Consider the following 22,165-nt stretch of genomic DNA (forward strand, 5'->3'; position numbering starts at 1 on the left):
GTTCTTAAACTGGACCGGAGGGCCAGAACAAAAGTATGGATGGAGTGTTTTGTGTGAACTAATATAAATTCAAAGTAAACATCATTACATAAAAGGGTACGGTCTTTTTTTTTTTAGTTTTATTCATTTCAAACGGGCCGGATCCTGCCCGCGGGCCGTAGTTTGCCCACGGCTGATCTAGAGTGATTTTGATTTTCCTGACGGATACAGAATCCTTTGGGGCATTGTAGTAAATCCTTCAGCCCCCTCGCCCCGCCCCCATAAAAAAAGAAAGCATCAGGTTCTTAGACTTCATTTCCCTAAAAAATGAGGCTGTCCTCACTATACAATATCTGCAGGCTTCATATTTTCAGAGTCTTTACGTAGGAAAGAAGGAAAGTTTGTTATGTGTCAAGTAGGAGCCCCGGTGTTAGGTAAACCAGATGTGCGCAGCTTCGCACAGTTTCATGTGTTTCTGGCAATGACCTTCTGACAGAATAATACTGTCGTTGTAGCAGATGAGGAACTGGGAGTAAGAAGGGATGAGTAACCCTCAGAATTCACACAGGTGCTTGTTCTGCAGCCCGTGCCTCTCCGGCTGCTTCCCAGGTGTTAGTTTGCATCTTCCCTTCCCCTCCCACCAGGGTCTCTCCCTAAATGTTGTGGGTGTATTTTCCTTTAATTCCATAGAGCACTCAGCAGTCAACGTATGTGTGTCTTCTTTGAGGATTCAGGAGGCATCTCCAGGAGGATTGAGAAAGGGTGGCAGAGTTGGGAGTCCCTGTTGACACAGGGTAGTACTGGACTCTGGCTCCTGAAGGCCTGGATCTGCTGTGCCATGATCAATTAGACATGCCTGCCACGGGTGAAGAAAAGGGTGGGATGAGACAAGTATTTACTGAACCTTTGGAAATAGGCCTCAGCTTCCATCCGTCTGTCACTTTCTAGCTGTGCGACTTGGGGGTCTTTGATGAGACTCTGTGTCTATTACCACGTCATAAAAATAGACCAAAAAACAATGAACTTGTAGGGTGAACGTGAAGAAAGAAGAAGGGACCGTGGATAGGGATGAGCACTTTTCCCCCAGATCCTCTTCTTGCTGGAGGTTGGGCTCTTTTTCCGTCTTAAATAAGGAAATCTGATGCATTTTTAGATTTTCTAATGGGCATCTCAACTCTTTCCTTTCCCAAGATGAGGCTGCACATCCCCACTAAGACTCACTTCGTTGTTAATATGGAGCTTTAACCAGGACCTAATTCCCAGGGCCTTTATTTTTCCCGCAGCCTCATTTCTCCTGGGCAAATGACCCTTGGACAGTTGGAACGAAACAATGGCAGTTCCTCATAATCTTTCTTTCTGGGAAGACTCCCCACCCTTTCGGAGACACAGGCATCCTTGGATGAAGCAGGAACTACAGTAGAGGCAACGGGGAAGCGAGCTGTGGGCTGGGTTCCGGAGACCTGGGTCCAACTCTGGATCATCATGTCTTGGTCGCATGTCCCCGGACAAGAGACTTAACCGCTCTGAGACTCAGCCTGCACATCTGTAGAATGGGGGTAATAAGGCCTTGAGAGGCAGTGAGCAGGTAGACGGACCAGGGGACTGTGCCTTGTAGTGTCAGAGAGAAATGAAGTCTTCTGTTTTTTAGCTTTCTGACAATAAAAGTAATTCATATTCCCTGCAGAGCAACTGGAGAAGTATCAAAAGGAAAATAAAAATCACCTGATACCTCACCACACCGAGATAATAACTCCACTATTACTTTGGGGTAATATTCTCCAGCTGCCTTTTACGTGTTGATATAGTACTTGATTCTGAGGCTTCTTAAAAGGATTATGTGAGAGTAGGTATTTTGAATTTAGCAGAGTACTTGAACATGCGAGAAATGGAAATGAATATATTCATTTATTAATTAGTTCAATACTTACATTAGGGAGATGTCAGAGTAGGAATATTTGTGTGTGTATCTATATACACAGGTGCATACACATTCAGACACACATACTTATAATAGCATATGTGTGTGTGTGTGTAATTTTTTTTTTATACCAGGCTCTGTAACATGACGTTTCTATTAGTCTTTACTGCACCAGAAAAAAAAAAATAAGATTTTTCATCGTGTTTTGGGGGTGTTGTGAGATTGTCTAATCTATAATAAAAACTTGTGAAACTAACTTTGGGAGGTCTTGGGTGGGGGGCGCTTTGAGGTTCGCGAGGTTCGGAACTGCCATCTGACGTCCTGGGCACTTGCAGACAGGAGAGGGTTCTCTGAAGACAGCTGTCCTGGGCAGAGAAAACACACAACGGTTTTAGATATTAGCCTCTAATTGAACATCACAAGAGGAGACGATGTTAATTGCAGCCACTAATGATCGGATGAACCACTCCCCATCCTCCCCTCCCCCGCCCCCTGGCAGCTCTGTGTAGCAGGGGGAGCAGCCCGAGAGTGCCACATGGTGCATGATTCTCCTGAGCAGTGCTGGGAGGCCAGCAGGTACACATGCTACATGCTACATGCTATTGCATAGATCTCTGTGCACATAGTGTATACTGTGCATGCATTACTGAGGGTGTGTTCTGGACACCTGCAATACAGATAGGCCACTGCAAGACTATAGCTCCATGGAAGTTAGGATTTTTTCTGTCTGTATTCCCTGTGCCTCGATCAGTGCTGGCACATAGTAAGTGCTCAGTAAATGTTTATTAAATGAATGCATGAATGGTGACCTACGATGATTTGACTTACAATTTTTCAACTTTATGGGGGCATAAAAGCAATACGCATTCAGCAGAACTTGTAATTTAAATTTCAAATTTTGATCTTTTTCTGGACTAGCGATAGGGCTGTACAGTGTATGTGTCGCCAGTGTTTTGTGGTTTTGCATCCCATCATGACTACGGAATGCCCATCCGTGCCTCCTGCTTCTGGTGAGAAGAAGAAATCTGTTATACCCGCACCTCAGTTTACAGTGGGGTTGCTGATAGTGCAACTGTTCTGAGCGCAATGAAAGGAGGCTAGGCTAGGCCATGCCTTTCAGCAGGTCAGGCGCATTAAATGCAGTTTCCACTTATAATATCTTAAACTTGCGATGTGTTTATCAGGACATCACCCCACCTAAAGTCGAGGAGCATCTGTATATGAATATATATACACACACACACACACACACACACACACACAGTGAATATATAGTATATATTAGTATATTGTTTTTCTGTAATAGTATCTACATTACTATATTGTAACTATAGATTAATATGGGCAATTGGTATGTTTATTAGTAGGTTTCTGCTGTATACATCTATCTTAATAATCATATTCTAATACCCCCCCCCCCAAATCATGTCTCTGTTCTCCAAGTCTCCAAGGAGAGAGAATGACTGAGAAGACCAAGCTCATGCCTGGCTTTGAATCTCGACCCCGTTTGCATGTGGCCGTCCTGACCCTGTCCTGAGCTTCGTTAGTCATGCGTCATGGCGGCTGGAAGGAGCCCGGCTCCCAGGCCGAATGGCGCCTCCCTGTGCGCCCTCCTCCCTCGTGTCCCCGTGTCTCTCAGCGCTCTCGCTCTCGGGTGGGGCCTTGTTTTGTCTGCCCCAGGGAAAGACCACCGCGTCCCTGTCACCTGGTCCCTGCAATCAGCAGGCTCTGTGTGGTTTTCCAGTTGAAGCAGGAAGGGTTTGCTGATTGCTGATTACACCGACTCCAAATTTCCCTAATCGGTCTCTGTGGGGTGTTCCCACTGAGCCTGTGCGAGTCCCTGCCTCTCTCCATGCCACCCCCTCTCTCAGCCACTCGGCGTGGCTCCTGGGCTGTCTCAGTTCTTTCTCTCTTCTCTCTTCTCTCTGTCTCTCTCTCTGTCTCTCTCTCTCTCTCAATCTGGAAAAGCACAGACATACCACACGGTGAACAGACAAGCCCATCTCCAAGGAGAACTGAGTGCCCTGGTAGTGGGGAGCAGCCGGGTCCTCACTGGCTTGCATTGGGGTGTGCACATGTAGCCCCAGAAAGATCAAGAGACTGGGAGCTGGCAGAGCAGGGCTCCCATCTCTTCTCTGCTCCTAGCTGTCCTCGGTGACGGTGCTGGCCTCAGTTTCCTCACCCACAAATGAGAGGAGAGTGACCCCAGGCTCAGAGAGGGGCTGTGGACTGTCCAAGGCCACACAGCTAGTCAGTTAACTGAGCAGCTGAGAGTCACCCATAGGTCGGACCCCATATCCTTACATGTTCACCTTGCCACACTCCGATCAGTTGATATATGCCTTTTCCTTAACACAACAGTGAAAAAATAAACATCATTAGAACAGCTTATTGGAAAAATTTTGTCCGCAAACCCTCTTCACCCCCAGCCCCATGAATATTCTCAGCTCCCACGTGTCCCTCCACGTGTGTGTGTGTAGTTTGCATAGACATGGGCATGTAGTTCCCTGTCTGTTCCATTTGCTTAACATGATTCCACAGAGGCCGTCCCTGCTGCCAGATAATGGTAATGTCTGCCCAACGGCCTCAGAGTCACACATTGGAATTCCTCTACCCAGTCCCAGTGCTGGGGGGCAGGCGGCTCTCAGCTTCACCGAGTTGTCGATAGCTCTGCTCCAAGCATCCCCAGCGCAGAGCCAGATGAGTTTCCAGTTTAACTCAGGCTTCCTCAGACTGAGTACTGGTGACATCTGGGCAGGGTCGTTCTCTGTGGTGGGGGACGATCCTCTGTATTGTAGGATGTGAGCAGCACTCCTGGCCTTTCCACTAGATGCCAGGAACAAGCCCCAAAGTTGTGACAACCAAACTGTCCGTGCACATTGCCCAGTGTCCCCTGGGGGGCAAGCTCGCCCTCAGTTGACAGTCACTGTGTTAAAGGGCAGGGGTGTGGAATATGCTGCAAGTGGAAGTCATAGATTTCCCAGGACCTGATTGGGGGTGTCAGCGAGTGAAGGGATGAGCATGAAGTCAGATGCACCCAGCTCAGTTCCAGCACTGCCAGAAAGCTGTCTCAACTCATGGCCTCGGTTTCTCATCTGTGAAATGGGAGCAGTAAGGGTGACCCATTTGCCAGACTTGTGAGGAGCCAGTGAGGTCAAGAGCGGGAAACACTGAATATAGTGCTGGGCACAGAGACCTCCAAATAAAGGCCAACGGCTTGCCAGCTCTGTCTTTGCTGCCTTGGGGGACGGAAAGTTGGGGGAGTTGAGGTGACAGAACCGAAAGGGAACCATTCTCGTTCTGCCCTCCCCCCAACCTCACACTCCAGATCCATCCCTGGGGCACAGACTCAGCTTCCGGAGCATCCTGTGGGGCACTTCCGGGAAACATGCATTGGTTCATGCATTTCCTCATCTGCCTGGGTAGCAGGCGGTGTAGGTTCAAAGCACGGCCTAGGGTCAGACCCCCAGCAGAGGGGAGGGTGTCTGTCCTCGGACCATGCCCTGGAAGCCCTTACACATCCACTTTCCCCATAAAATCCAGAGCGTTGATCTGAGGGTTTGATAAGTCCATCCCCAGAGAGGGGTACCCACCATGCTAATAGGTGCTCGGTGCACTCTAGGCTGAGCCCGGGGCCCGCCTCTTCCCCGGGCCCTCGTGGGGGGCTGGGGTTCGTGCCCAAGGCTAGCGTGGCTGTGGTCTCATCTCCAGGAGAAGTACGTGGAGGAACTGGCAACAGTGAGACAGACCCTCCAGACAGACCTGGAGACGTCCATCCGGAGGATTGCTGACCTGCAGGCAGCCTTGGAAGAGGTGGCATCCAGCGACAGTGACACAGACAGGTAACCTAGGAAGTGCTGGGGGGCTGGGCGCAGCAGGTGGGCTGCACCCTGGGGAGCGCCGTGGTCTTCAGTGGCCAGAGCTCCCACTCAGGGGTCTGGGGGCCGCATCTGCTGGGAGGCCGGATGTGTTCGGGGTGGGAGGTATCTGGCCAGCTCAGGTGAGGAAAGACAGGATGCCACCTTGCCCAGCTTCCAAGCCTCTGGGGAGTGGGGCAGTCTGGGGAGTGGCTGCAGAGGGGCTGCACTGTGATTTCAGGCAAAGTACATGTCCAATCCGGACCTGACTCCCTCATCTGTAAAGTGGACATGATGCTATTGGACAAACCACATCAAATTGCCAAGATTCAGCCACTTTCTTTTTAATATGTTTTTATTGATTTCTGAGAGAGGAAGGGAGAGGGGAGAGAGAGAGAGAGAGATCATTGATGAGAGGGAATCATCAATCTGCTGCATCCTGCACACCCCCACACTGGGGATTGAGCCCGAAACTTGGGCATGTGTCCTGACCAGCAATCGAACCGGTGATTTCCTGGTTCATCAGTTGACACTCAACCACTGAGCCATGCCAACCGGGCTGATTTGGCAACTTTTGATCTACAGACTGGACATTTTGTATATTCAACCCATTACCTACCTCATAGGGTTAGTGAGAATTAAATGAGTTAATAGATGAATATTACTTAGATGAACATCTGCACGTGCGGGGCGTGTAACTGCTGTAAGACCGTGAGCCATGTTCATGCAGAATAAGAACACATTTTACAAAGGCAACAACTAGTTCAAGGACGCAAGATTAGCTGGCTGGTGATCGGCGAGACCACTCCAGTTCACTGCCAGGGCTTCTCTCCTCCTCGGAAGACAGGCTGCTTCTCGCCACCCACTCGAGCCTCCAGGTGCCAGGGGCCATGGGTGGGCTCCTCGGCTGGTAGGAGTCGGAAGTGTCCTGGCGGGGCGCACAGCTCCTGCTGCCTCTGTGGCCTCGGCGTGTTGTTTCTGTGAAATGACAACTGCCTGTCGCAAGGCCTGGGCCGCGGGAGAGACATGTTTTGTGCATGCCTTTGATAAGGAGCAGGGTGCCTTCACCTGACCTTCAGAGGCGGTCCTCTCCCAACACCAGCCAGCCACCCCTGCACCCACCTGTGTGGGCTGCACCAGCCCCTGTCCCTCATGGTCTTCTCAGGGGTGGGTGGGGGATGGTCCAGGCTGCAGCCAGAAGAGTCAAAGGTTAGACCACAGAGTGCAGCCTTCTCCATTTGCTCATGAGGATCCTGACCTCAGAGAAGTTCAAAGTCACACAGCAAATTAGCACTATACTCAGACTTAGAACCCAGGGCTGCCCAGGTTCCTACCCAGACCTTTGCATGTCATCCTACTTTCAATAGGATAGATACAGGGGCCTGAACTGACCGGTGGGCAATGTGGCCATGAGATGGGCAGTGAGGGAGATACAGGGAGTTGCAAGTCAGCTGTGGTTTAGCCGGTGGAAAGAACTGGACATCTGTGTCAGAGCTGACTATATCTCGTCAAGAAAAAAGACTGAAAGGAAGTACTCTCATCCCAAGAGAAAAGGCACTACAGGTGACCTAAATTTTTGTTTTCTTCAAGCTTATTCCTATCTTCTAATATCTCTACAGTGAGCATGCACACACACCCGGCTACACCAGCACCCTCCCTGGGAGATTTTGCTCATGTACTAGTAAATGAGGTGCTTGCTACGGCTGATCTTAGCACGGGAACTTGCTCTTCCCTCGATGCAGGCCTGGGCAGGTCCTATGCTGCTCAGAGGCATGTAACCTCCAACTTTCCCACAAAGTTGCTCGTACCCAGCATCTTCACAACAGAGACCCAGCGGCTCTAAAACCTCATGCTCTTGCCTCCAAAGAGAGGGCTTTATCTCAAAAATCTTCAATTTCTGCAAAAATGGCTTCCATGCACATGGAGTGTTTCCACCGCTCCCTACGAATTTGTACAGCTGCCAAATTGCTGGTGAAATGGCAGATACCGATGTACAGCTGCTCCCAGCCCGTGATTACACGGAGGGGTGCCCCGTCCGCCGCCCCTCCTCCAGTTCTATTAGTGTCGTGACAGCATAGTGTTTGTAATTACAAACTCCTATTGCTGATGTTACCGCTTGATGCTCAGCTAGCTCCTCTGCGAATAGAAACGCCAGAGCTGTTGCGTTTGTTATAAAGGGACCTGGTGGCTGCGAATACTAGTACTTGTGTTTTGTTTGTTTTTTTGCCAACGAGCAAAGCTTCTGAACCATCTTGATTTGCACACTAGGAGATTCCTTTTCAAATGAACAATAAAAATTACAAAGATGACAAAATCGGAAAGGGGAGAAGAGGGGCCATGGTCAGGGTGTGAGGACAGGCCGGGAAGGAGGTGTGACAAGAAGCAAGGAGCAGATTCTCACCTAGGGACTAAGGTCACAGAGACGAATGCTCTGGAAATGAGTCCTCTGTGCTGGGTGTATATTGTACCTTTTCCAGCGTGTATCCTTTTAAATTGGCTAAAATCAGGCCACAGTGGGACAAACTGAGGTACCTGGGCCTCGCCGAGGATCGAAGCTGCCATTAAGGGCCTCATTCCGAGTTAGTGTAACAGTAGGCCCAGGCCCTGGCCACATTATAAAGCTTTGGAGCTGCCCACTTCTCTTTACCTGAGGAGGTAAATGAGAGAAAAGCACTTCTCCTCTCCGCTCCTCCTCCTCCACCCTACCTTCCACCGCTTTCTCATCCTTCTTGCCACCTTCCTTCCTCTCTGGAAATGTCCACAGGAGCCCCCTGAGTTCTCGGGTTCCTTGATGTGCTCTGGAACCCCAGGCAGGATCAACTACATCATTAGCGGGCCCACTGGGAGATAAAAATATGGGTGGTCTTGTTCAAAATGCATTCAGAATTTCAGGACAGCGATACAGAGCATAACTCCAAGCACAGGCCCTCTGAGCAAGGGCGAAGCCGGCCCTGACCCCATGTGGTTCTAGGGAGCATTTCTTAACTCTCAGCAGGCCGTGGTCTGAACTCACTGCCCTGCAACTTGGATCTAAAATTTACAAGGAGCACATATTTCAGGAATAGCATAGAGATGGGGGAAGACTGGGGGAAATTGCCCACGAAGAGATCGCAACACATTTTGGAGAACTAATACTGTTCAGACTACGTCCTCTGGTCACAGGGCGATTGAAATGGCTGTCAACAATAGACAAGGGCTGTATGCTTGGCTAGGTTGCGGAGCTGCTGTCCGGAGCAGAGGGCCCAGCCCCGGCCCCAGTGCTGCCCGTGCTCCTCCCCGTCCTGGCAGCTCCACGCTGCACTTCCCTCTTAATTGTCTTGTCACCGGGATAAGAGGTTTGGACGGGAGCCTGCGGGATTGGTCTGAGGTTCTCCAAACTGAGCTCTCAATTAGGATTCCGACCCGCGCCGGGAGGGAGAGTGGTGCTTCCGCTCGCTGGAGGTGAGGTTCTTTGAGAGACTTGTTCAAATTATAAAAAGTCACATTTCCCCATGTTGGGAATTAGATCCGAGCGTAACAGGCCTTCCAGGCTGGAAACGTGGCTACGTGCTCAGAAAGCCAGGTGGGCTGTGCAGCAGCCTTTAAACGCGTGCTCTCCCGCTCTGGAGCACTGCCTGGTAACTCGGGCTGGGGCACCAGCCTTCTTAGATTAATGGGGAAATGCTTTAGGCGGCTACCCCAGGCTCGGAGCACGCTCATTAGTCATGGAGGGAGGGATGCGTCCGCTGACAGACAGCCCCATCCATCCTGGCCCAGGGTCTGCGGCTGCTCTGCCTGTCTCCTTGGCTGATGGTTTGGGGTGGGGGAGGGGTTGGGGGTGGGGGTGGGGGGGTGTGGAGAGGCCAAAGGATGACCTCTGACTCCAGGGTCAGCTGAGAGTGTATCCATTCCAGCTGGCCCAATCTGAGATGAATGTTCTAGAAAGAGTCCTCTGTTACTGCGTTGAGTTCAGTTGTATATTATCCTCTTCACTTGGCTAAAATTGGACTGCAGTGGGACAAGTAGAAATATCTGGGTCTAGCCAGAGATCACAGTTGCCATTAAGGGCATCATCCTGAGTGAGTTTATTTATGAGTGGGCCCCGGCTCTGGCCAGATGGGCCAGACAGGCCTTGGAGCTACCCGCATCTCTTTTCCTACAATTCTCTTACCTTCTAGTTTGCTCTCCCCTTTTGGAATAATTAGCATGCCCTGGGACTGGAGAAAAGCTTAAAAGAATTTCTCCATATTCTAAAAAGGTTGATGCCCCATTCCAAATCAAACACGGGACCCTGGCGTAGGATGGCGTATGTTTCGGAGATGCCACAGAGGCCACGTGCTTTCTTGGCATCTTCGTAGTTTGTGAGGCCTGGATACCCAGCTAGTGGGGGTCACAGGGCGTGAGCGCTCCACACTGCTTACCTACTCGGGTGTTACAGGAAACAAATGATCATTCTGCTAATGGCCGCTCTTTCCTGGGGACCTTGTGGCCGGGCCGTGCAACCCACCTGTTTTGCATATATTGTTCTCACACAAGTCTCTGAGGTTGGTACCATTACCACCCCAAGTCTGCAATGACGAGCTGCTTCTTAGAGAAGTCAGGAGACGGGCCCCAGCTCACCCAGTGAGTAACGGGTTGTGATTTGACTCCAGGCTGACTCCATCACCCACACTTCTAATGATCGCGCTCTGCTGTCCTGCGAGCATGCCCCTTCTCCCCCCTTCCTCCTGTCAAGGTCTCTGTTCTCTGCCATGTAACTGGCCTGTCATTCTGGCGAACTTGTGTCTGTCACTGTGATGCGGGCCCAGTGCACTCATGTATTACTTCCCCGGCCGTGTTTGTATTCAGCCTGGAGTTGTCTGGCAAAGACTTGCCCTAAAGGAATACAACAGAAGACAATTAATTATCTTGCTAATCATCAATCTCCTGCCTACAAATGCCTGGCACATTTATTTTAAAACCTCATGCGCCAAGGTGAGAGAAAGAAGCACTGACTACGGGTATCGGGAGATGAGGGTTCCGGCCTTGGCTGCACTGCCATGTGGATCAGCACCACGGACAGGTCTCGCGGCCTTTCTGGGCCTCAGCTTGCCCACTCAACAGGTTAAAATCATCATCATCTTCACCACCACCATCATCAGTGGATCACCTTTTGCGTTAGGACATACAGAGATACAGTAGGGAACAGATAAACATGGACCTGCTCATAGAGCTTGCAGTCCAGCAACACTTTCTTCATATGGTGAGAGGGTCAGTGGGTCTCAAACTCCCTCCTTTGAGTGGAACCCTCGTTTTTTACAGCAAAGCAAACCCCTACAGAGAATTCTAGCTTAGGATGGACTACAGCCATATTTTGATTAGCATGAGAAAGGGAGGTTTGGGACCCTCCTAGGTCCCTCTCCCTGACCCCTTGGTAGCTCCTGTGAGACCTCCCAGAACTAAAGGGCTCATTGGACCATGAGCCCCCATGGTGCACAAACTCAATAATCCATGACTTGGAAAAAGTCCACCTGGTGATGAATTTAAACACTGAGACACCCCCCGCCCCCATGGGGCTCATACTCATGGGGTCACCTGGGTGAATAGTGGTCACGAATTAACAGCAGCCTGTGCCTTCATTAGCTCTAAAGACTTTCCTGTGCTGGGTTCAGTTGAAGATGGTTCAACTGACACCTGTGAGGAGGTACGCCCGGCTGTCCAGCAGAGAGAGGCCTCGCTTCCTGGCAGCAGGAGGATAAACCGACTCTTTCTTGTGCCTCCTCTAGTGTCCAGACGGCAGTGGACTGTGGTGGCCGCGACAGAAAGGAGATGTAAGTTCACCCTGAGTAGAACAAGCAGCCGACACCACAGCCAGGAGCAAGCCCCTGGTCTCTGTCCAGTCTGCAGAGGGAACGTCCATGCCTCCTTGGAGAATGATCAGCAATGCCCCTGAGAGCTCTGGCTCCAGAGTCGTAATATACAGCACTGGGCACATATTATCGAACTGTCCAGCCTCTTTTAGACAGAGAAATGCCCAGGACTTAGGATGCCACTGTCCTCCGCAAACACCTGCGGTGGCTCCCTATTACTTCAGAATAGACTTTTCAAATGGACATCTGAGCCCTGCACATTCTCACCCTTACTTCCTTGTCTACCCTGGACTCCTGCTTTCCATATTATCCATGCTCCACCTTTCAATGACCTCCGTACCTGTGTGTAGAATTCCTTTCTCCGGGCCCTGCAGGGATAGGCCCTAACCTTCCAACAAGGTTTCGCTCAACTGCCCCTGTTGGATGCCTTCCCTATGCTTCCAAGAAACAGTAAAGATGCCTCTTTATTGTCCCCCTCTATGGCATTGATCATTTTCTCCTTATTTTCATGATTATTTATACAGAAGTCTACTGTGCTATAATGGGTTCCTGAGGGCAGGGTCAGTGTTGGGTTCATGTTTATAGCTCCTTCCAGTGGTGTGGCATAGATTATTCTGCAAATAAATACATTTATATTTATCAGAGACAGAAAGATTCTGGGGAAGGCGGGCAAGGAGTTAAGACGTTCACACTTACCATGTTCAGTAAACATATCACTTGGTATAAAATTCAGTGCCAAATACACTCTAATATTGGAGGTGCCTCAACATCCCTAATGGAGTATTTATCTTCCCGAGGAAGAGCAGGGTTAGTAGCATGGGTATTGGATCCCAACTTCATCACTAACTAGCTGCGTGACCTTGGCCATGACCCAAGTTGGCCTTCCCAGATCCCATTCTCTCATCTATATGATGTGGAAATCACCAGCCACGACCCCTCAGGGATGGTGTTGTGAGAATTGATTGAGGTTATGCATGTACCGCCCTTAGCACAAGGCCTGGCTTCCATTAGGGGTGACTGTCTAGTTATTGCTGTTACTGTGGTTGTCATCGTGGTGAGTGTCTTGCATTCTGCTTTTAGAGATAACGTCTCCATCCTCAGCTCCCAGCCAGAGGGCAGCGTGCGGTCCTGGTTGAGCTGTACTCTGTCCGTGGCCACCGATGCCATGAGGAGCCCCTCTCGACAGTCAGCCATCAGCAGCCGCATCCTCAGCCCCAGGTAAGAGTGTCTCCTTGTTGCCTCTGGATGGCCAGTATCTCAAAGAACCTCAGACTTTGAAGTCTTTCCTTTCCTCTCTCCTACGCAAGGACAATCATGGTCCAGATGGTTTGAGATATGCCCCGGCCACTTCCTAGCTGTGTGACTTTGGGCAGGTTGATTATCTTCTCTGGTCCTTCACCTCCTCATCTGAGGAACAGGAAATATAATTGTATTGACCACCCAAATAGTTGAAATGATGAGGACCTAATGCAGCTCTCCATAAGGCGTGATTTTCCAAATGATTTTAAATAGCACAGGGTGAACATTTTTAAAAATAGCTGTGTATTTGTTATAGCTGCCTCCCATCTAAGGCAAGTTCTTGTTTCCCATTTATAGACAGTTCTAGATTTATAATTTTTTTTTTAAATCAACACAGTCACTTGAGTATTTTCGTATTTTTTTTTAATGATGAGTCAGTTTAAAGACAGACCAGATGACTTCTCCTTCAGAGGTTTTTGCTTTGTTTGAACATCAAGATTTTGTCTTTTTCCTAGAGTTCAGATGCCTTGACTTTCAGTTCTTTCTATTCATAGATTCACAAGTAATCTGTGAATGCATCCCCCTCTCAAGAACTTAAAATATAACTGAGAAGGTGAAAATCCTCTTGGCCACCACCCCAATCTCAGATCCCTTTCCAATGGTATTAACCATCTTCAGTCTGGCATGTATCCTTCTATATCTCTCTCTATATATTTATAAACATATGTTCTTGTAGTAAGTACATAGCATATTTGTGGACTTTTAAAAAACCTAAGTGATATGATGCTCTATTGTGTATATTACACTACATATAAATTCTTACATTGCGCTTCCTTCCCTCAACCGTAGACCTAGGCACTCTTTCCCCGACTACGCCTGTCACTTTCTGAAGGCCTGTAAAAGATCTGAAAGTCATGCCATGGTGTATTAACTGTAGTCTTCTGGTTTCACTTTTGGTTACCTCCTGGGTATTTGCCATTAACCTGTAAGGCTTCAAAAAAAAAAAAATCACACATCCTTACGCACATGGGCAAAGGGTTCTCTGGGTCAGAAAGTGTTTGCATTTTAAACTTGACTAGATTCTAGCAGGTCATCCCAGCGTCCCTTCAGTGTGATATGAGACTCCTGTCTGCCCATCCCCTTGTCCCCTGGCACATCTCGGAGCTCGAGAAGCGAGTCCCTGGGACGTTTCCAATTTGACTGAGAGAGGTCACTCTGAAAACAAGAGAGGGAGAAAGCCGTCTTCTGCCAAAAAAAAATATGAGCATTCTCTGTATTATTTATAAGGGGATGTCAGCTCCGGGGAAATACAGCTAAAGCTTTATGATTTACGGCCCGGGAATCGTGCAGCCGCTGCGACAAAGGCAGGAGCTTCTGAAACGGGGGCACTGTGTCACCCTCGTGGCCCCCAGAGCGGAGTTTATGGGCTTGGGGGTGGCGGCCACACTTGGCTCAGGAGTGTCTCTCCACATCTGGCCACAGGTGTGCCAGGGGCTGTTCAGGTCCTGGCAGCTCACCTGGGCCCTGCTGGGTACCCGGCCTCTCCTTCCTGCCCCCTCAGGGCCATTGCCCTGCTAGAGGGTGTTAAAGGGGCTCTCTCCACCTCCCCCATCCTCACAGCGCTCCCAGCCCCAGCTCCCTTTGGACACCCATCCCCACGCCCAGCGGAACTCCAGACTGAGTGATGGGAGTGAACAAGATCATGCAGATAGAAAATGAAGGGGGAGGGGAGGAGAAAGAGGAGAGGGGAGGGGAGGTAGGAGGAAGAAGAAGAAAGGGAGAGGAGAGGGAGAAAGAGAAAACACACTTACTAGAGTGTCTGTGCTCCCCGTTTGGTAGCCTTGGGAAGTCCCAGTAAAATTGTGTGTATCCTGGTCAGAGACGACATTTATCCGTAAATTTCAGTGACCAATCTATCAGCACATAATTAGTGATGCTGTGGCTTGAATTTATTACCAAACATGGCTCTCCACTGTTGCTGTTGGCCGTGTACCATCTTGCAACGCGAGCGTGGAGATTATTGTATAAATTATTCTCACTCACATAATCATCGTGATTTTAATTACTGTGTAATCTTCGCTAATTACTGTTGTATGTATCATTTGCTTTGGTGCCGACGTAACATAACTGCTTTCCTTTGGCTAAAAAAAAAATGGCATGACAACGTTTCCCGTTTTCTGGGGGGAAATTGCTTTCTGTAAACATTCCCAGCCCCATCCTCTTGGCTTGTGGTTCTTTCGTTTAAAAGAAAAAGATTTAGACACCGCTGCCACCTCCTTCTCGCCCCCCTGTTGATTTTTTGCAATAAGGCTGGCTTGAATTAATAAAGAGCTCTAAATTATAGGGCATTGTTTTAAAAATAAAGTTGCATTACTTTCAAGGAAAGGCAATTACTTCTACGGGAGTGAAAGCCAAGGACGGGTCACGTGAAGCCCGCTCCAATGATTAGATCAGACTTCTTTGTAATTAGTTCATTAATTATGTAAATATGAATGGATGGCACTTAGCATTAAAAACAGCTTGTTCTCAAAGTAGGTTAAGCATCCATGCTAATCTCATTCCAATAGTACATTTATTCACTGGTCTCCGCGCTCATAGAACCAGAGCTCCGGATCATTTTAATTCATCCCGAACGCCCTTGACGAAGGGGCCTCTCGTGAACATGACTTCATGTCTTCCTAGGACAAAGGGGCTCTTTTCAGATTTCTCAGGATTAGGAAGACGAGTGGGAAAGATGTTAAAACAGAGGGTGTGGAAGTGTTCGAGGCAAACGCCTTGGACCCCAGGCCTGAGCAAGGGAGACCAGGCGTGCGCTCTGTCCAGGAGTCCTCCTTGGAGCCAGCGGCCCTCGCAGATGGCTTTGCATGGAGAGAGGGCCTTTCCTTGCCCAGAGCTCCAGGTCTCAGAGGGTAGATCTGTGGAATGCCGAGGCTCACCTAAGGCAGCAGCAAGTTTGTGTAAAACCATTTGGATTCGTCATTGATGGTCCAAAACATTGTTCTAGAATCGGTGGTTCTCTCATTGAGCTAAATTTTTGTTAAGTGAACTTATTATTGAAACATACATACTTCATATCCATGTGATTTTCCATATCCATACCTCTTTATGAAATTTAAAAAAATTAGTCAGACCTTTGTATTTACTACCCAAATCAAAACCAAACCATTACTACTCCTGGAGTTCACTCGATTGTGAACTGGAAGTTGGTTTTGAGTCTATTTTTGGTCCAGAGAAGAGGCATTGACTGGCTGATAAGTAGAGGTGTTGTGTTAACCAGCCAGATGAGGCAGATGGAACCCTTAGTTCATTCTGTCCGCACTTCCACAACCCCTCATCTTCCCATCCCTCCATTCCTTCCCCCCAGGGGTGGGGAACCTTTTCTCTGCCCAGGGCCATTTGGATATTTATAACATCATTAGCAGCGGGCCATACAAAATTATCAACTTAATTGGTCAAACATTTAATGAACTCACCCCCAATGCCTTGGCAGGGCCAGATCGAGCGATTCCCAAGGCCTTATATGGCCCAAGGGCCCGGCGCTCCCCACCCCTGCTCTACCCTTTCCATCCCATGAACTTTCCGGGAAGCGCTCTGCAAATACTGGGTGTTCATAGAAGAACTAACAGTCTTGTTGGGAGACGCAAAGGGGTAAACAAGCGATTCCAGAGCCGAGTGATGGGGAAGCACAGGGGCTGTGGGCAGAGGACACCCCTAGCCCATCCTGGGAGGTGGGGGAGGCCGTCTGGAGGAGGCTGCACTTGGCCTGAACATGGAGGGGTGAGTAAAAGTGTTTGCTTTTTAAACAATCTATAGAGCAATGGTTTCTCAGAAGCACCTGTCAGTTGTTACTTCCTTCCTCTTTACCTCTCTCCCTCCTTCTTTCTTTCTTCTTTGTTTTAACAACTCTGTTAGCCTCCACCTTAGCTGAAAATGACTGATGATTTTTCGTATTCACTTCGTTTCTATCTTTACCTCCTTATCTACGTGTCTCTGTATATCTTAGACACATTTTTATGCTAAACAATGTGAAAGTAACTGGAAAACGTCATGACAGTTCTCTCTAAATCATTCCACATCTTTCTCCTGAGAAGAAGGAGTCTTAACTATTGCACCGTTATCACACCTAAGAAAACGAACAAATCCATAGTATTGTCCAAGATCCCAACATTCATATTACCTCATTTGTCCTAAAATCGTTTTATATCGTTGTATTTTTTTAGAAGAAGGATCGTATTAAGGTTACACATTGCATTTGGTTATTTTGTTCCTTTGACACTTCTCTCTTTCTTTGAAAAAAAAATAGACTTTATGTTTAGAAGTCTCAGACCTACAGAAAAAGTAAACAGCATATACAGAGAGCACCATATACCCGCCCTGTCCCTACACAGAGTTTCGCCTATGAGTAACACCCTGCATTTGCCATCAGTCTCCTCTAAGCTAGAATCTTCCCTCCCCTTCCCTTCCCCGCATGGAAGTAGACTTTTTTATAGAGTTCCGGGTGTGATCCTGATGGGCAACTGTGCTCTAAGTCCCCTGGTCCTCATAGCTGGGAACCACTAAGGCTATATGGACAAGGCCGGGCAGAGTCTGCTGACCCACAGAGGGGACACAGACCCACAGAAGGGACACAGGCCCGTGCCCACTGAGGGCTGTTCACTGCACGGGTTTCTAGAAAGTGTCAGAGAGAACTCACGTAGGATCAGAGAGAACAACCAGGAAGGCTTGAAGGTTATTTTGTCTCATCAAAACATCATATTATCGGGAATAGAGGATTTTTATTTAAAGACACTTCTTTTGGTTGCTTCCCATGCATGCCCTGAGCAGGGCCGGGGATCAAACCTGCAACCCAGGTATGTGCCCTTGACCAGAAATCAAACCTATGACCCTTCGGTGCACAGGCCAATGCTCTAACTACTGAGCAACCATCCAGGGCAGGAAGAGAGGATATTTTAAGAGTATTTTCTGGCTCAAGTTTCTGCCCCTTCAGGCCAAGAGTGACCAGGCTCAGGACCTGGGTGCCACTCATTCCATCACTTCCTCTCTTCCTTGGTTACTCCCTCCCATGGCTTTTCCCTTTCAGCAGGTGGCCTTTCCAAGTCCTGGGTCCCTGCCCATGAAACTGAGATAGCTGCCCTCACTTATCAAGGGTTTTGCAGACTGAATAGCTAATAGCTGGTAGGAGGGATCTTCTCTCCGCCTGTGTAGCATGTCTTCTCTGACCCCACTTCCTTCCCTCTTCCAAAAGCCTGGCTCACCCCACACCTCCAGGAAGGCTGTGCACCAGGCTCCAGCACCTGCTCTTTCCCCCAGCAACTTCCTGCCGCACTTGCAGCCCGTGGTTCACAGTTCGCCTGGAACTTCCCTCGCTGCTGATTCTTCTTCGTGGGTCAGCCAGTCTCCCTGCCTACAGCGTGCCCTCCCGGAGGCGAAGCTCCCGTCTTCCTCTGAGCTCAGCCTAGCATTGCGTATAGTTAGACCACGATGGGAGCCTTGGCTCTGCCACTTGCTCTGCAAGCCTACTTGCCTCTCCGCGCCTCAGTTTTCTCATCTGTACAATGGGATAAGGGCCAGTGAAGCAGAGTGGTGAGGGGGCATGGATCCCGGAGGTGGACTCCTTGGTTTAAATCCACATTTTCCCATTTATCACACGACAGATTCCTGACCTTTCTGAGCCTCGTTTGTGGAATGGGAAGATTACCATAGTATCTGCTTTAGAGGATTTTTGAGAGGATAAAATTGAGTAGATCTGCAAAGCCTAAAGGCACCATGTAAGGCAGCTGTTACCCAGAATCATGCAGAATTTACCTGTGTGCTCTAGGGACTCAATAAATGTCTCCTTTCTCTAGGGCGTTGAGCACGGTTTTGGGCACCTTGTCAAGTGTAATTACAGACCATCAATCGCTGTGTTGGGCTCGGTTACAAGGCCTCAGGCCATCTTGAAAGGACATCTGGTTTCCCTTCCCAGGCCTCGCCAGTCTTACAGAACATCAATACATTTTTAATTTCCTCTTTAATTTCAGGGTGTGGATGAAGAATGGGGGTGACAGCGCACCTCTGGGGATGATTCATGGTGTCATTAAAACCTTCTTCAAGTTCCCTGTAGCTCCGCTGGCCCCGGCTCCGCCCAAACTCTCAGGCCTGGAAATTGTGTTTTTTCGCTGTGTGATTGTGTCTGATGCCCATGAATCCGGCATCTGTCCACTTGAGTCGGATCTCGCTCTTTTGGTTCGTCCTGTCTCAGTGGATTGGGGGAGATGTTCACGTGTAGATGTGAGTTAGGCTGGTCGAGGTTTCTACTCAGCTGTCTACCTGGAGGGCGTGTGATGTCAGGGCAGGGAAAAGCATGAGCTTCAGGGTTCAAATCCAGGCTCTGCCCCTTAGCAGTGTGACCCTGATTTAATGGTTTCTCACCAGTGAGCCTCATTTTGCTCATCTGCAAGATGGGGTGGATGAATCTGATCCTGATGGGACTGATATATACAAAACGTGCACACACGGCACTTTTCACTTGTCACTGGGTATTCAAGGAGCGTGTCCTGGTGCGAGAGCCGCTGGGACCTGGGGGCTCCGTCACAGGACAGCCTGGCAGGGGCAGGGGCGTGGGCCAAGCAGGGACACCTGTCTCAGCAGCTGGCTAGCTCTGGGCTGACTGACTACTTCATTCTCCACATCCTTTTCCCGTACTGCTCAGAGCAGGAGCACGTGTGAGAATCACTGATTCCCGAATCTCTGCCCTCATTGCAGGCCTTCTCTAGCCCTGACAGAAGGGGTCGTTCAAGAAAAACAATCAAGGAAAAGCACTAAGAGTTTTAAACAACAGGAGAGGGGGGCAAGAGTAGGCTTTCAGTGGCGCATATGGAAAGCAGTCACAGCAGGTCTGCGAGGAGGTGGTTCCATGTGGCTAGACTGACGGGCAGGCGGCGGAAGTCCCCAAGGGTCTCCTGGCCTCTCTCCTTAGAGAATCGTGGTGCCCGCCTGATGTTTGTCCCACCTGTCTCCCCGCGGCTCGGAGGGCCTGCTATTCATCGTCCCTCCCCGGGGCCAAGGCTCTGGGAGGCAGGCGCGGTGACATCTTGATTATCCACCAGCCATCCATCACGCCAGGCCGATGGAGGGACGTCCCCTCTGAGCCAGGCCGTGCAGTGAGGGCAGCTTGGGGAGGGGGGTGGCGAGGCAGGAGATGAGTCTGCCCAGGCTCCTGGCTGGGACAGCAGAGTGTGTCTTAGATGCCCACAGCTGGGCCAGAAAGAGAGAGAGGCCCACCCTGTCTCAGACCCTCTCCGGGAGCCTGCACGAGGACACCTGGACTCAGATGAAACTCTGCCGCCCCTCCCAGAAAGGAGCGGGCACAGGAGCTTCTGACTCGGAGTCATGGCGCCGGGCACCAGAACACAATGGCACAGAGGTGGGACCGATTTCTGAATGGCAAGCCCAGGAGGTGGCACTCAGCCAGGCTGCTTTCCTTCCTTCCCCTGCCTCCCTTCCACACCTGTCCTCCCTCCCTCACTCCCCCACACCCTCTCCTCTCCAGCGCCCCAGTGTCCACCCTGCTTGGCTTGTGTCTCTGCTCCAAGCGCACCAGCTGAGGCTATGAAGACACCAGACAACTCTTGAACCTGGGACCCAGCCCGCCCTGCCCCCAGGACATCAGGCCCTGGGCAGAGAGATCGGTGATCACAGCCCTGTGGCCACCAGGCAGGGGCCCAAGTGGCTCCCGGGGACATTGGGGGGGGTGTGCCTTATAGAAGTGTTGCTTCTGTGCTCTCTGTCTCGGAAACCAGTACTCCTTCTTCTCCTCTTCCTGCAACTCCTATTCCCTCCCTCCCGTCTCTCCCTGTCCTGGCGTCTGCAGCCAGCACCGGGGTGGGAGCTGGGGTGAGCAGACGGCAGAGTCCCAGGCAGCGCTGTGACAGGAGCCCTCGAAGCCGCCTGCCCCACGTGGCAGGCGATGGATGAGACCGAGCACCCAAGACACATCCATCACCCCGCTCCCTTCAGGGGCCGAGGCAGGACGGAAATGACTTCTGTCAGCTCCGCGGCAGCCCACTGCCCTGGCAGCTCCGAGCTGTTTATTAAAAAAAGAAAGAGTGAGAAAGCCATCTTGCCGTGTAGTAAGGGAGCGATTCCAAGGCAGTGATGTTGACAGACACACTTTGGGGTGATCATAAAGGAGCCCTTCACTCCCTCCCCAGCCGCATCCAGCTGTGACGGAGATAGAAGCTGACAGCCACGATGAGGGAGGAGGCAGCTGCTGCGGGCGCACGGGGCCACCCCTTCTCGGGCTCCAGGAGGCAGGAGGCCACCTGCCCACCGTTCTCTCTCCGTCCCTCTGGGCACCTCCGTGGAGGCTTTCCTTGAGCCCAGTGGTGGGCTAGGCTCAGGGGATTCAGAGATTAGTAGCAGTAATAACGATTGCCATTAACTGTTAATCATGAAGAGCCATTAATTATCGGTTGTTAATTATTCATTGTAACGGGTAACCAATATTTGAGGGGTTAGGTGCCAGACCCAGCACCCAGGGCCTTTTTCTTGTCCCACGACTTCCCCTCAAGGTCACATGGTGACCTGTGCAGGAGGAGGTGGAAGGACTGCTCAGACAGCAAATGCGGAGGGGCTCGGCCGTCCTCGGTACTGGCATGGCTGCAGCAGGTGACCCAGAGGGCAGCTCGAGGCTGGGAGTAGGGAGCTTGATCCCGCAGGAGGCCGGAGGACGGTGAGGGGAGTGAGTGATGGAGGTGGCTCATAGACACGGTAACCTTGACCCTGTGTCTCCTCCCCCCCACACACACACACACCGTGACCTTGACCCATGGACCTCCACCCAGCTGACCTCAGGAATCAGAAGAGGCAGATGAGAAGACCCATCCCAGTGCCCGTCACGCATGGAACCTTTAACAGAACATCAGCACCACGACTGCCTCCCACGGGTCCTGGGTCTGGGGAGGCGCCTGCCAGCCCCAGAAGAGAGAGGCCTATGGGACGGTTGGAGCTCTGGCCTCAGGAGCTCAAGAGACAGTGTCTAGGTCTCTACCAAAGTCCCTGGAAGGAACCCTGACCCCTGCCCTACCTGTACCTCCTTTCCCCTCCAGGCGGCACCTGCAGGGCCATTGGCTGGCTTCCTTCCCCAACTCCAAAGCCCTTAGAGTTACTGCCCTGTCCTCTGGGATCCTGGGGTGGCAGTGGTGACATCAGACTGTGGTGGGCGAGGAGCCTTCCTCAAGGTCTCGACAGAATCCCAGCCACCTTTCTGTGTGGAGAGCCGGCCCCCTTGTACAGCTAGAGCAGCAATGCAGAGGGTGGACAGGGGCCGGTAGCCTGCCTGTGCCTCGCTCCCAGCACCTCGC

General features: G+C 50.5%; 1 protein-coding gene across 2 annotated transcripts in view; it reads left to right on the forward strand.

Annotated features, from left to right (window-relative positions):
• The window catches only part of MYO18B (myosin XVIIIB), a 174,024-nt gene that overhangs the window by 146,879 nt on the left and 4,980 nt on the right, over nt 1–22,165 (forward strand). The window contains exons 40-42 of one of the 2 annotated variants that reach the window (XM_059675770.1): nt 5,609–5,739; nt 11,499–11,543; nt 12,663–12,800. In XM_059675770.1, coding sequence (XP_059531753.1) covers nt 5,609–5,739; nt 11,499–11,543; nt 12,663–12,800 — 314 coding nt within the window. The remainder of the gene's footprint in view (nt 1–5,608; nt 5,740–11,498; nt 11,544–12,662; nt 12,801–22,165) is intronic. The other variant, XM_059675771.1, reaches the window with a different exon arrangement.

The sequence above is a fragment of the Myotis daubentonii genome, chromosome 19 (genome assembly GCF_963259705.1).
Source record: "Myotis daubentonii chromosome 19, mMyoDau2.1, whole genome shotgun sequence".
NCBI classification, from domain to species: Eukaryota; Metazoa; Chordata; class Mammalia; order Chiroptera; family Vespertilionidae; genus Myotis; species Myotis daubentonii.